The sequence below is a fragment of the Artemia sp. Qi Xiang Cuo genome, chromosome 9 (genome assembly GCF_049724085.1).
Source record: "Artemia sp. Qi Xiang Cuo chromosome 9, ASM4972408v1, whole genome shotgun sequence".
Lineage (NCBI taxonomy): Eukaryota > Metazoa > Arthropoda > Branchiopoda > Anostraca > Artemiidae > Artemia > Artemia sp. Qi Xiang Cuo.
In genome coordinates, this window is record NC_142802.1 from 18,044,225 (window position 1) to 18,059,600 (window position 15,376).

Consider the following 15,376-nt stretch of genomic DNA (forward strand, 5'->3'; position numbering starts at 1 on the left):
ACCAATTTAAACAGCAGACTGGATAGTATCATATGATGCGTTCATTTCGAAGCCCTTATACATAATCAGTATCAATTTCCAACAGGTATATTTTATGCAGCCTTTAATACCTAGCTAATACACACGTACGCAGAGGCAAGGATCTCGAGGCCCAGAATCTCCTTTTCCCCCCTCCCCCAAATGTGTATATTATGTTTTCAGTAATCTGTCCTGTTTTCAATATACTTGTTTATTTTTACTTTTCTTCGAGTTTTTACCTCACTCAGATACGCTCCTGTGTATATACCTCTCGCATTTGTATCGAATCCGTAAATAATTCCAAGGAGTATAATGAGACCCTGCATCTGGTGTTGTCAGTTTTTGCCATATGAACTCGAACATAACTAATTTTTATTGTCAATTGAGAACACGATAATTTTTTATAGACTGATACAGAGAGGCAGCGTTGTTGCAAAAATTTGCAAATCAGACATTTATGATCACTATTTTCGAATTTAATTGGACAAGTTAATGTCATGTTTTGTAGACAGAATGCAAAAAAAAGTGAATCAACTTGTGGCCAAATGATCTTATGGTTGTAACTGTTGATTTGGATGGCTTTGATTTATTCTGAACTTTTATGTTTCTTTTTATTGTTACTTGGAGGTTGGTACTTGGATACGTTAAAGAAAAGGGTATACGGTAAAATCATACTTTCCCATTATGGGGGCCTTACCAAAAAGTCAAGCTTGGCTAATGCTAATGAAATAAAATAAAATAGGATGAATATATAATAGTTTAGAAACAAATTTGGGTTGTATATTTGCACATTAGGGGGAGTGGGAGGGGGGGGGGTGAACATTGCATATATTAAATATGTAACCTAACCTAGGTAACTTTTTCTCCTCCTTAACCCCAAAAAAACAACATAACGCATTGAAAACTACGCTAAGCATTGCATTACTGTATAGCGGTGTCTTGAATTAACCCGTCAAAAATGGATTTTTCGTGACCGGTTTCCTTATAAAGGTCCATATAATTGGAAAGTACGGGAAAAATTTTGACATACAACAGTAAAATTATTGTTCTACTAGTGTCTTTACTCGTTTTTATAACTAGTAGTGTTACTCATGGCAGGCTACAACAGCAGTGGATAACACAGATTAAATACATTTTCCGGCGTCCGTTTTATCCCTGTAAGAAACGGCCCTTGAGGGCGCTAAGTGAAATATTATTGGCCCTTGAGAAAAGAGGTCATGGCTCTCCCTTAAATAGCGCCCTTCTATATGTTTTTCTTTTTAAACTGTTCTAAGAGATAAATCAATAATTGATTTGGCTAAAAAGTTATTTAATCATCGATTATTCATTTTGTATCTACCCATTCTCTCTTTCCTTTCCCTCTTCCCCTTTTTCCAGTCTCCCACTTTTTCTACCCTTTCTTTTCTCCCGTTTTTCGCTTCAACACCCTCTTCCCTTTCCTCTCTTTATTCCTTTTCTCTCTTCTCTCTCTCTATCTCCATCTCTCTCTCCCTCTCCTCTCTCTCTCTCTCTCTCTTTCTCTCTCTCTCTCTGTCTCTCTCTCTCTCTCTCTATCTCTCTCTCTCTCTCTCTCTATCTCTCTCTCTCTCTATCTCTCTCTCTCTCTCTCTATCTCTCTCTATCTCTCTCTCTCTCTCCTTAGCCCGCTGATTTAATCGGCTTTTTATTTAGTTTCTTATGCATTTTATTTTCAAATTTCGTCTTTCCCATCTCTCTCACTCTCTCTTTTTCTCTCTGACTCTCACTCTGTGACTCTCTCTCTCTTTCCCGGTCTTTCTGATTTGATCAGTTTTTTTTTTTTTTTTTTTTTTAGTTTCTTATATATTTTATTTTCAGATTTCGTCTTTCTTATCGGTTGATTCTTCGAGAGAAGGAGCTTCATTTTAACATAGGAGTTTACAATCCGAGCAAAGAATTGACCTTTAGTTTCAATCTACTACTTCACACCTATTTTAAAGTTCCAGACGTACGACGTTCTCAAGTCACCGGACTTCACGGATGTACATTTATTGATAAGGTAATTCTTCTTATTAAATACTTCATTTAAGAATATACTGGCTGTATCAAACCTCACTATATCCAAGTCAGAAACTACGAAAAAATGTTCACCTTGTTTTTGGCGTTTGGTAGCAACTCTTTGAACTGAACACTTCATGTTTACTGGCTAAAAAAAAAAAATCAAAAAATACATTTCGCCAATGGATATTTAGGATAGGGTAAGATACCCAGCAGTCGGGCATCTAATCCACTCTTTAACAGATTGATTAAAAAAAGGCACTAGAACTTTTAATTTCTGTTCGAATAAGCCCTTTCGCCACATTCTAGGACCACTGGGTCGATACGATTACTTATGGGGAAAAAAACACGCATCCGTGATCTTTCCTCTGGTAAAAAATACAAAATTCCACATTTTTGCAGATAGGAGCTTAAAAACTCTACAGTAAGGTTCTCTGATACGCTGAATCTGATGGTGTGATTTTCATTAAGATTCTATGACTTTTAGGGGGTGTTTTTCCCTGTTATTGAAAATAAGCCAAATTTTCTCAGGCTCGTAAATTTTGATGGATATGAGTAAACCTGATGAAACTTATATATTTGAAATTAGTATAAGAATCCGATTCTTTTGATGTATCTATTGATATTAAAATTCCGTTGTTTAGAGTTTCAGTTACTGTTGAGACGAGTCTGTTTGATAAATCATTGTAAAATGTCTCATCCTTCCTAGAAATTGGATATTTCACTATTGGATGTGTCAAAATCTTTTTAACTATTATATGATTAGCTTGAATGTTTTAACCACATACAACACTCACAATTTCAAATATACTTATAGACAACACTGAAGCCTAATCTTGGTCACACATTTAAAGCTTGAGCATAATCATAGAAAATGCTGTCTAATCTATGACACAGGATTTTAAAGTTTGAACAACGTATCCCAATCACAGTCACAGTCAACCTTGGTTGGACTTGATCTAAGACAAGTGCTGTGGAACAGAATAATTTTATTTATTTACACTCAAGTGTAGAGCTAACTATTGTCTAAATTCAAATTTTGAAAGACCAGATGTTTATCAACATAATTTTTCATTGTTGCGGTATCGGCTGTAACCTAGTAAAGAATGAACTGTAGCCCATAGTAACCAAGATTTTAAAAATGTGACAAAAAAGAAACAAGCTGTCATATAAGGAATAATCGCCATTTGTAGCTGATTATGAAATGGTAATTACTATTTCGATTAATATTAATGGTAAAAGTTTTCGAACGTAAGACTGTTTTTTCTTGAAATATACATACATTCCTGTAATAAAAATTGTGCACTTGGATCAGTGAAGTGGCAACCCCTTGATTGTAACAATTAAAGTCGAATATAACGAAATCTTTATCTCAGACCTGAAAGATACTCATGAAAATATAAGACCCAAATCTGAAAATCCAAATATGAAATAAAAAAAAAAACTCATGAGAAAAATTGTAAAAATATAAATACTTTGAGCGGGGAAGGCGGTGAATTTCTTTTGTTAGAACATATTATTTTTTTCATTTAATTGACTTAAAACGTGTTTTCCTTCACTTTTAAACCTGGAAAGTACGTCTGTATATAAAAAATAGAACAGAGGTAGAAACCTAAGAATTAAGTAGAAGAAGTAGAAGGCAGTAAATTCTAAGAAAAAAATTTATCAAACCAATTAGCGAAAAGAGAACTGTAGAGAAATTACTAGAGATAGCAACCCTGTATCCAGTCTCTGGTAGACAATGAATTCTTGACGAGGGTGGAGGTGACTTTTATTCGTATGGTTCTTCGAAATGTTTGTGTACTTTTTCTAATCCAGAGGCTTTTGACTTTACAGAGCTTTTGTAACTTTGCAGACTATGCTACGCTGCCGGGAATCCTAAGTCCAGGCAAGGGTTTGAAATAGATATTTAGCCGTAAAGGGGTGGGGGGGGGAGGGCCGTATCCAGGTTTTTTTGAGTGGGCTAAAAAAAAGATTAGTGATTATTAAGCTTTCTATGTGCAAAAAATTGTTTATGCTAGCGAACAGTATGTAACCGAGTTCAAGTTCATTTAATTTCTCATTAAATCACTACAAGACAAAATAACACTTTTACAATATGAATCAATGGAAAAGAAAATATTTACAGAGGGTGCCTACACCAAGGCCGTGTCCAGGGGGGGGGTTACCCCGTTTGAACCCCCCCCCCCCCCGAATTTTTTGACCGAGTCGAAAATAAGTCGAAAATTAGTAAAACCTAGGTAAAAATCAGTAAAATTAGTCGAAAACTGAGTCAAAAATTAGTAACCCCCCCCCCCCCCGAAAAATTCAAAAATTAGTAAACCCCCCCCCCCCCCAAAAAAAAATCCTGGATCCGCCCTTGGCCTACACAGTGAGTTATACTCGAAAACAGGCACTTATTTCGCCGTATTTCCCCGAGCCGTATTTCACGCAGGCCTGTTTTAGAACTACTGCGCAATTAAATTTCGGTCCGGAATTTCTTCGAGTGAAGAGTATTTAGAAATTATGGCTTTTTCTAATCCGGGGAGCGTTCGACTTTCCACGACTTTTTTTGCATTCTCTAGAGTCTTTACGGAATCCGAAGTTCAGTTGACAATCTGGAATCAGTGTTCCTAGCCATAATGATTTGGGGAGGTCTGTGGAAGTCCAGATATCCACAAAGGGTTGTCGTGATAAGTTGTTTCACACATAGGTGTTATGTTAGAGCATCAAGTACGTTGTATGGAGGGGGATCTTTGAGTTAATACCCCCCCCCCCACCCCATTTTAGGAATATCCTTGTCTGAAGTTAAATTCTTGACCGTCACCTTTGAAAAAAAGAAATGAAATGGTTTGTCCTGTTTGGTGTGAATTTTGTTTAGTAAAAAAAAAAAATACATTAGCTTGAAGCTCTTACCTATCTTCTCTATATTCTTATTTCAATTGTCGCAATCTTTGATCATATGATACGCTGCAGAAACTCTTTTTATGGTAAAGACGAAGATGGGTTTCCTTGCCAGATGTATATTTAATTACCGCAAAAACGCAAGTACATGTCATATGTAAGAGTCAATCGCTTTAATTAGTTGTCAGACCGTAGTTTCTTACCTATTGTAAAGAAATATCAAGGATTTTTTTTAATGTTTTAATTAGTCATTTGTACCTTTTTTTTATAAACCGAATAAGTATCTTATTAGCTGATAAAATTTTGTAGTAGTCAGGTGCATTTAAATGACAAAATAAAAGTCGTTCTTGTAGAACTGTTGCAAAAACTTACATCTTCACTTATTTTCTGCTCTTGCTTAGGGGACCAATTCACGAAAATGTAGGGTGGGTGTATAATGTACTATTACAAATCTAGAAAAGAGCAACTTTGTTGTTTTTTCGATTCCTATCAACGAAAATACAAAAAGTTGTTTTCAATGAAAATACAAAAGAGGTATTTTTTAAATCTAAGGGAGGGGCTATTGCCCCCTCTAATTGACGCCCCTGCTTATGCTGAGAATTCCCTTTTTTGTAATGAAAAAAGTTTTGATGTTAATTTGAGAATACTGTTGGGAGTTTCCGGAGTAGAATATTCTCGGAATTTATTTGGCAAAAATTGCATTGTAAAAAGTTTCCAGAACGAGATATTCACAAATTTAGAATACTGAAACAGGTGGATTCATTTCGATTTTGAAACTACTTCTAATCAGTGTTCATCGTAAAAAGTTTCTGGGACAGAACATTTTCAATTTAAGAAGGTTTGCTCTGAAACCTTTATTTCTTGTAATTCTTTGATCTGCCTCAATATTAATTAAAAAAAAATCTCAAAATAAGTTTTTCAAAGAAAAGTAAAGAACTCAGTTAAACCAAAGATGAGCAAAAATAAAATCAAACAATCTATCAAGCGTAAAACGAACCCAAATCAGCATCGATAAATAAATGAAACCCAAAATGAACAAAAATTACAATAAATAGCCGAGTCAAACTCAAAACGAGCAGAAATTAACATGAGTAGGGCTCAAAGCCCTATGCCTTCCCAAGGCCAGAATATAATTTTCACTTTACTTAAAAAAAAATACAAATGAATGTGCATTGTCAGTTTAATATACATATGCTCATATTTATTCCTTAAAAATGTTAATAATATTTGATTTGTTAAAGTTATCAAAGTGAAAACATTAAAAAAAAACTTAGTAAAGTGCAAATTATGTTCTGGCCTTGGGAAGGCCTAGAAAAAAAAAATCTATCTATGCTCTTTGACAGCTTGGATGCACTTGCACTCTTTTAATTTAGTTAAATTTTAAGAGCAGAAGTATTAATAGAAGGAACCCGAAAGATTGAGCATAAAACCCTCAGTCGTTCTTCTGATACTGCTGAGATGCCTTAATGGCAATCAGCATACACACAGTGCTTTTTGGTTTAATCTTAAGGCAACATTTAGTTTTTAAACATGATGGGCAAATTGCATAACTGTGAGGGGTTGATCTACTAAATATCCCTAGAGATACGGTTACAAGACTGTTCAGCGATGCTGAACAAAATGGCTATCTTAAATTTTGATTGAAAGTGTTTGGAAAATTATGAGCTAAAAAGGAGGGCTAATTGCCTTCCAATCACTTTTGACTCTTAAAAAGGGTACTAGAACTTTCAATTTCCAATCGAATTAGCTCCTTTAAAATATCAATGATATTACTTTCTGTGATAGAGCAGTGCTGCCTATGATATTGGTTATATGCCCTTTTATTGCTTGCATACGTATAGTCTTTTTGTTTAATGGAAACTCTCCCTAAGCCTTAGTGTCATTAAATAAAAAAAAAACAAGTTTTTCTAACTGAAAGTAAGGAACGACGTTAAAACTTAAAACGAACAGAAAGTATTCCGTATGTGAAAGGGGCTGTCCCCTCCTCAACGCCTCGCTCTTTACGCTAAAGTTTTTTATTTTTTAATAAAAATAGGAGCTGTGAGAAAGTCAAACTTTAGCGTAAAGAGCGAGGCGTTGAGGAGGAGACAGCCCCTTTCATATACGGAATATTTTCTGTTCGTTATAAGTTTTCACGTCGTTCCTTAATTTCAATTAGAAAAACTTGTTTTTTTTATTTAATTTTTGAACGTTTTTGAATTAATACAGGTTTTGATTTTGGCTCACCGCATATGAAGGGTTCAAACAAAATTTGCATATTAATTTTACTTTTATTTGGTTAAACGGCTTTCTCGAAACTTGTTTAATTTTATTTACGAACGTTTTTATTAATAATAAATATACGTAACTTGCGAATTAACTTACGTAACGAACTTCTATATTCATATATTTTTAAGACGTATATTAGAGGGTTCGCCCCCTAGTCAATACCTTGCTCTTTGAGCTAAAGTTTGAATTTTGTCCCAATTCTTTAAAAATGACCCTTTAATCGCAAAGGCCGTTAATTATAATAAATACCTCTTATGAAAGTACTAAAAAATTTTTGGCTTAAAGAGCGAGGTATTGACTAGGGGGTGAACCCAATCATATACGTAATATCTTCTGTTGGTTTAAAGTTTTGATGTTGCTTCTTACTTTCAGTTGAAAAACTTTTTTTTTATTTAATTTCTTATCTTTTTTAAATAATGCTGGGAAATCCAGCGCCCCCTTCATAGCAATGTCCCTTCCCCCATGAAAACTTCCTTCACGGAAAAATCCTCCCACATAACCCCTGATTCTTTTGATGTATCTATTGGTATCAAAACCCCGTTTTCTAAAGTTTCGGTTACCATTGAGCCGGGTTGCTCCTTACTTACAGTTCGTTATCACGAACTGTTTGATAAATCCCAACTTAATACACAAATCAATTCTTAAGATACGCTATTATGACAATCTAAATGCACATAGTCTGTTTTCTTAGTTGGAATTTGCCATCAATATTCTCTGAAATTTAACCTTGATAGACTTAGCCTTGATAGTACTATTATCACTGTAGTTTCGGTGGTAGTAAAAGTAGTTGCAGTGTTAGTGTTGTATTAGTAGTAAAAACAGGTGCAGCAGTAGTATTGATAGCGGTAGTATCATGTGCATATTGCCTTTTGGTCAGTTGAACATCGCTTTCGTAATGCCGCGGAAGTTTCACCTTGACACGTTAAGTTGTTGCAGTTGAAGTAGTATTTGGAGTAGTTTAGTAGCAGTAGTAGCATAAGGACAAGTAACAGTGGTATTAGTGTTAGTAGTGGCATGCATATATTACCTTTTTGTCAATTGATCTTTTCCTTTAAGTAATCTCCGAAAGTTTCAACTTAATACCCAAATTAATTCTTGAGATATGCCCTTTTGACAATCTGCATGTGCATAGTGTTTTTGATTTAATTCAAATTCCCCCTCAATATACTGTCAAATTTTCACCTTCATACGTGTAGCAGTGGCAGTAGTAGGAAGAGTAATAGCAGTAATAGTGTATCATTATTAGTAGTAACAGTAGTAGCAGCAGTACTAATAGCAGTAGTAACAGGTACATTTTGCATTTTGGTCAACTGAATATCCCACACATGATCATGATGCCCCTGAAGTTTCCTCTTGATATGATAAGCCGTTCCAAAAATATTGCTTACACGCCCGTATCAGCAATCTGTATATATATAGTATGTTTTGATTTAGTTCAACTTTCCCCTCAACGTTTCCTTATATTTTTTTTCAATGTCCTCAGCCTTAAACATACTCGCTACAGAAGTAGTAGTTTTAGCGATAATGCTGGTAGCAGCAGTAGTATTTGTAGTACCAGTAGAAGCAGTCGTACATGTACTGATACTAGCACGTAAATATTACCTTTCTGGTCAATTGGTCATCATTCTCTTTATTTCCTGTTAGTTCTAATTCAATATTCTCCGTAATCCTCCAGGCAAGATTTTCTGACCAAACACATACACATAGCGTGTTATGGCTTAGTTTAACACTCCCCTCAACATATCCTGAAAGACTCACCTTAATGCCCTTCGTATTTTTGGAAAGTACAAGTCAAACATACATACCCTTTCTCAATAGCGTAAGCTGTATGTAAACAATGAACAAATTGCATAACTTGCAGCCCTTGCCCTGAGGCCTTTGAGGGGGGGGATTGATATCTCCAAATGCATAATTACTGAACCTTTTAACAATACTGAAAAAATTTTGATGTCTCAAAACTTTGTTTGGATGTTTGTTATTGAAAATGATGGGCGCGAAGTTGGGGGTTCTCTCAAATCGCTTTTACTCTTAAACAGGGCACTATATCACTATTGGCTCATAAAAGGGAACTATAACTTCCAATTTCAACCTAATGAGCCATCTCTAAAGTCTATACAACCATCCCTTCCAGAAGAACTTTAAATCCCCCAGGGGCATAGCTTTCAACCCTCGCCCTCAGGCTCTGGGTGTTTGCATCAACCTCAAAAGCCATCTTATATGATCTTTGGACTTTTTTGAATAAAAGGACTGTCTCAAAATATCTATTGGATGCATCTCGGGAAAACACGACGTGATTTTCTGTGTGTGGGTGGGGGGGAAGGGGTAGCTGCGTCCTCTAAATGTCCTCCATCACTTTTGACGCTTAAAAAGGAACTAGAACTTCCAATTTTCAACCAAATGAGTCCTTTCTAAAGTTAAACAATTATCCTTTCCATAAAAACCTTAAGTACCCCGCGGCATAACCTACAACCCTTGCCCTCAGGCTTTGGTGGTTTGTATCAATCCCAAAAGCCTTGTTAAATGATTTCTGGACTATTATGAATAAAATGGCTGTCTCAAATTTTTTTATTCGAAGTATTTTGGGAAAACACGACGTGTTTAGGGGGATAGCTGCCCTCAGATCACTTTGACTCTTAAAAAGGGCACTAAAAATACAGATTACCAATCCAATGAGTCCCTCCGAAGTATATACGACTCCTCTTCTTTAAAAACCTTATATGCCCCCGGGGCATAAATTATAACTCTTGCCCTGAGAGCTGTGTGGGCGGGGGTGTCTTCCTCAAAGACATAATTTCCGAACCCTTGGACTACAATGAACAAAATTGTTTTCTCCAAATTTTGATCGGATGTCTTTGGGGAACTGATGAGCGTGGGGGGGGGTTGCTCTCAAAGCACTATTGACTCATAAAAAAGGCACTAAAATTTCCAATTTCAAATCAAATGAGCCCCATCTGAAGTTTCTACGACCACCCATTCCGTAAAAACCTTATGTGCTCCCAGGGCATGACCTACAACCTTATCACCAGGGCACTGGGGGGTTATGTCAACCCTAGAGGCATTGTTTTAGTTCTTTTTTGGCGATTTTGAGCAAAATCGCTATCTCACAATTTTAATCAAATTCGTTTGGCAAAGAGGGAGGGAGTTTAGCTACCCTCCATCACTTTTGGCTCTTAAAAAGGAACTAGAACTTCTAATTTCCAACCAGATTAGCTTCCTCTAAAGTTTATACAACCATCGCTTCCATAAAAACCTTAAATGCCACCGGAGCATAATTTACCACCCTTGGGCCCACGCTCTTGGGGGTTGTTTTAACCCTAAAAGTCTTGTTATATGATATTTAGACTATTTTGAATAAAATGGCTATCTCAAAATATTTATTAGATGCATTTCAGACGTGTGTGTGATGTGGGGGGGGGGGGAGTAGCTGCCCTCCGATCACTTTGACTCTTAAAAATGGCACTAGAGTTTCTGATTACCAATCCAATGAGCCCCCCTCCGAAGTTTATATGACCACGATTTCAATAAAAAACTTTAAATGCCCACCAGAGAATAACTTACAATCCTTGCCCTGAGGACTGTGGGGCGGGGTGTCATCTTCAAAGACATGATTTCCAGACCTTTCAACAAAATGGCCATATCAAAATGTTGATGAGAGATGTTTGGGGAAATGATGAGCTGGGGGGGGATTGGCCCTCCGATCACTTTCAACTATTGAAAAGGAGACTAGCTCTCTCAATTTCCAATCGAATGAGCCCTTTTTGAAGTTTCTACGACAGCTTCTTTTATATGAAGTACCCTGGTCTAAGACAAACCCACAAACCAAAAAAAGAATGATAGTAATAAAAAATAATAATTCTAATTTATTGTGCCAACATCGTTGTGGCTATAAATTTTAGAGCTTGGTTGAGAGATCAGGGAACCCCCTTTGGATATGGAAAGCATTGACTTTTGCCCTCAGCTTATGTGAATTCGATAAGAATCATCCTATCTCTTCCATTTTAAGCGTTTTTAGTTTGTGGGGCCAAAGTATTTAGAATTGATTGACTGGCCTTGCCGTAACCTGTAGAGCTTGAATAAGAGATTAGAGAAGTTCCCCTGGATAAGAAAAGTATTCAGTTTTATCCCCAGGTTAAGGGGATTGGATACCATAAAGAAACATCCTGTCTCGTTCATTATAAATTTTTTTTTAGTTTGTATAGCCAAATTATTTAGAATTAGTTGGGTGGTATTGCCATAACTGGTGGAGCTTGGATAAGAGATCCGAATAGATGATAAAGCTTAAAGTCGACAGCTACTTTTCCGGATTTCTTAGAAAAACCATTCAACTTTTCTCCTTTTGCCGGATATAGAGGTCTTAATGAGACTTACGTCATCAGAAAGTGGGAATATTGCTTTTTTGATTAAATGGAGCTGAACATTCTTTTTAAGGTATAGGAAAGGGCGGTCCTTAAAAATTTTATAGCTAACCTGCTTGGAAAACGTTAAAAATTAGCTCAAGGGATTTCTCATTTGACCAACTTGGTCGCATTGGTAGTTCCCTGTGGTGCTACCCGCTTTGATTGACAAGCTTGCAGGTAAAAGGGACGTAACTTTCATTGTCTTTTCAGTCCAATTTCACAGTCAAACTATATATTCTCGACAGCTTTCGATGATGGCTAGTCCGCTGGGAGATTTCGCTAATGAATCCCTGGTCTTTGTGACGGTCAACCGACGCTGAGGCTCGTAAAATGATTTTAATGTGCCTTATCCTCTTAGACACATTTTAGGCGCTCAAATACCTAAGAAAACACGTAAAAAATACATTTTTTCCATAGGGTTTTTGGTACTCGTATCCTGTACAACTTTACATTTTCAGTCATTCTCTGCCAAGGCCGTACCCAGGGGGGTTACCCGGTTCGACCCCCCCCCCCCCGAAATGTTTGTTTGACTCATAAAAACGCAACAAAATGGACATAAACAAATTTTGTATGCGTTCTTTGAGGTTTTTATGTATCCTCCCTAAAAAAAATTAGTACCCCCCCCCCGAACAAAAATCCTGGATGCGCTTCTGTTCTCTGCACTTACTTTCTGCTCAGAATTCATCTTTTTTGTATTGAGAAGACAATTTGACAGCACTGTAAAGATTTTTCAGAGAAAAATATTTTGAGAATTTATTTGGCAAAATGGCATTGTAAAAAGTTTCTAAAACGAAATATTCACAACTTTTGCTGACTAAAAGTGGTGGATCCATTCCGCTTTTTGATTGTTTCTCATTAGGTAACGATGTAAAAAGTTTTTGGTACAGAATATCCACAATTTAAGAAGATTGGTTTTGGAACCTTTTTGCACTGCAGATCTTGCAGTAGGCTACGACATAAAAAAAATATATATATATAAAAAAACATTTCTTTAATAATTTGAATAAGAAGTGTTCAAACATTCCGGAAAGTCTAGAATTTCAGAGTAACCCGTCCCCTACCCTCCTGCGTGCCTCCCTGATTCAAACACGCTTTCAGTATTCAAACTGCTAACCAGACAAGAAAAAAAAAATTACTGTCATGCCATGGGTAAATGAAGCGAGTGTTTCTCTGGGTACTTTTACAATCAGTCAAGGTTTTTTGGATGCTAACAATAGTGTATACGATTTTATATGCCTGAAGGCAAGTAAGTATTTCTTATAGATATTGCACACAGTCAGTAGATTGAATTAAAAGATTACATATTTCATACGTAGTTTGGAAAGCATATCCTGTTTTTTATTACGGCTGAGATTCGATTTGCAACTTATCAGGAAAAGTGTGTTTTTTTAGGGGCTAGGTAAGCGGCCTAAGATTTTTTCTTTCTTTTTTGCTTAGGGGAAAAGGGGACAAAATACTCTTCTTATGACTGCCGTCCGATATCCTCTTAGGCTAGTTTTGTAATCTTTTGTTCTATGATTGGAAGTAAACTTTTTAAAAACCTGTGTCCCCCCATTGCTTTGAGCTCATTTTGTGATCTGGACAACCCCTCCCCCCCTCAACCCGGAAAATTTTCCGCGTATGCCCAAAGTGACTGAATTTTATTTACTGTCTTGCTATTCCAGAGCCATGCCAAGCTGGTACAGTGAATTAGATATTTGCATTTTAACCAACTAGAAGGCGCACAGTTGTATAGAAAAAAAAAGTTGTTGTTTATTGTAAAGGCAATTCGTATGCAAATGAGATGAAAACCGGGTCATCTATATGCAAATTCTAATGCCTCTGCTATTATAAAAATTGGCAGCGATATTGCATTCTTTGCCAGCATTTAGTGATAGTCTTATATAGCCGATATTTTTGCTGTGAATCTGGAAATTGTTAATAATAATAATTCTGTAAAAATTTGTTGTGAATAATAATGACGAGATGACGTAAAAATGTATAGGGAGAAAAAAGATAAAACCCATCTATACTAAATAAATCGAAAGGGAAAGAAATGAAATTGAGTCCAAAAGAAAATAAACAAAAGTGAGCAGGAGTCGAAAGAAACATCACAAAATAAAGAAACAAAACAACAGTGTAACAGAATCCTATGGACGAAATTGAATTTTATAACGCTATTTGATAATTAGCCTCTCTTTTCCAGGGGTTTGTAACCAGGGGCGGACTCAGAATGTATGCCGGGGGGAGGTACCAACGAAACTCGGGCTTTCCCATTGGTATTTCTCGCCCCTATAACTATTGCAACTTTTGACCTTTTGGAGGAGGCATGTGACCCTCCAGAATGTCAAAGCAAAAGCAAGCAGGAATCGAAAGGAACATCACAGAATAAAAGGGCACAAAAAAAAATCGGCATAATCAACAATTATGAATGAAACTTGATTTTATAACGCTATCTAATAATTGGCCTTTTTGTCTGTAACAAGGGACGGACACATTATTTATGTTAGAAGGGTACCAATGAAACACGGGCATTCTCATTGGTGTTTCTTGCCCCTTTAACTAGTGCAAATTTCAATCTTTTGGACAAGGCTTGTGCCCCCTCTCATCCCCCGCTAAGTGTGATCTAAGAAGGACTTGTCAATGTTGGTAACCACAGAATAATCTAGCATACTTGTAATGTATGAACCTCAGTTTCTTTTAATTAAACACTGAAAAAGCTGCCCGAAAAGATAGTGGTCGTGCGATTTATATATTAAATTAATATTTATTGACTAAATTTAACTCTAGTTTTAAATAAACATTCGTGTCAACAAAAATGAAAAAAAAGGTTGAAATGATACATTTCATGGTACCAGGCTACTAGAAAAGCTTACAGCTTGATAATAATAATAATAATAATAATCTGTATTTAAAAGCCAATTAAAGCCATATACAAAAAGACAAATACTAAAGAAAAATTACACTTCATTTGACATCCTTCCCATCAATACAAAATTTCCTACTGCCACAAAATAACGGGGAGTCCTAGACCTCATTAACTCACAAAGCAGCCTATCTCCCCCCTCCTGGATAATTAATCCCCTTAAATGAAAGAGTGGCTTACACCAAAACAAGAAATGACCCAACCCGTAATCATTTTCCCCGCATATCAAGCATCTCCACCGAGTCTCCGGACCGTCCCTCTTTTTCCTTGCAACTTTAGTATAAATTGGAAGACAATTTGCTCGAATCTGAATCCAAATCCTAATATATTTAATGGGCAATCCCAGCTTGAAATTAAACTCCTGACCAAAATTCTCTTTTACTTCTCTATACAAAGTAAGACTCGGAGATTTGTCCACAGCTGCTTGCCATAGTTGCACTTCTTGGTCTTCAAGTCTTGCACTAAATTCCTTGAAGAACTTTTCATGATCCTCTGGCCAATATGCTGCAAGTCGACCACCTACCCAGGTTTTCTCCCTAGCATTGTTTCTGATAAACTTCATTTTAAAGAACCACCAGACGGGTGTTCAGGGATAATATCCCTTGGGAGACAATCAGAAATGAAAGTGCGGTATGTGGTAAATCGAACTTGAAAGGAAAAATATGTTCTCAATTCAGATTGTTTAAGTATTTAAAAACTGTTATAATTATGCCTAGAAACAAATTTTCAGCGCAAAATCGCCCGTTTGGAATGTGATATTGAGTATTATTATTCAGAGAAACAGAAATAATGCTTGTAAAAAATGAGGTGGATCTATATTTTTCTTTTTAATGAGGATCATACACAGGAATTTTTTTTGAGGGGGGGGGCAATAATAATTTTAAAAATT

At 36.2% G+C, this 15,376-nt stretch overlaps 1 protein-coding gene across 2 annotated transcripts in view; it reads left to right on the forward strand.

Moving 5' to 3' along the window:
• Window positions 1-15,376, forward strand: part of LOC148948386 (uncharacterized) — a 148,980-nt gene that overhangs the window by 98,066 nt on the left and 35,538 nt on the right. For both annotated transcript variants that reach the window (XR_016142218.1, XM_089094320.1), the window contains exon 5: window positions 1,855-2,035. Coding sequence is in view for 1 of the 2 variants with exons in the window: in XM_089094320.1 (XP_088950446.1) it covers window positions 1,855-2,035 (181 nt within the window). In the remaining variant the exon portion in view is untranslated. The remainder of the gene's footprint in view (window positions 1-1,854; window positions 2,036-15,376) is intronic.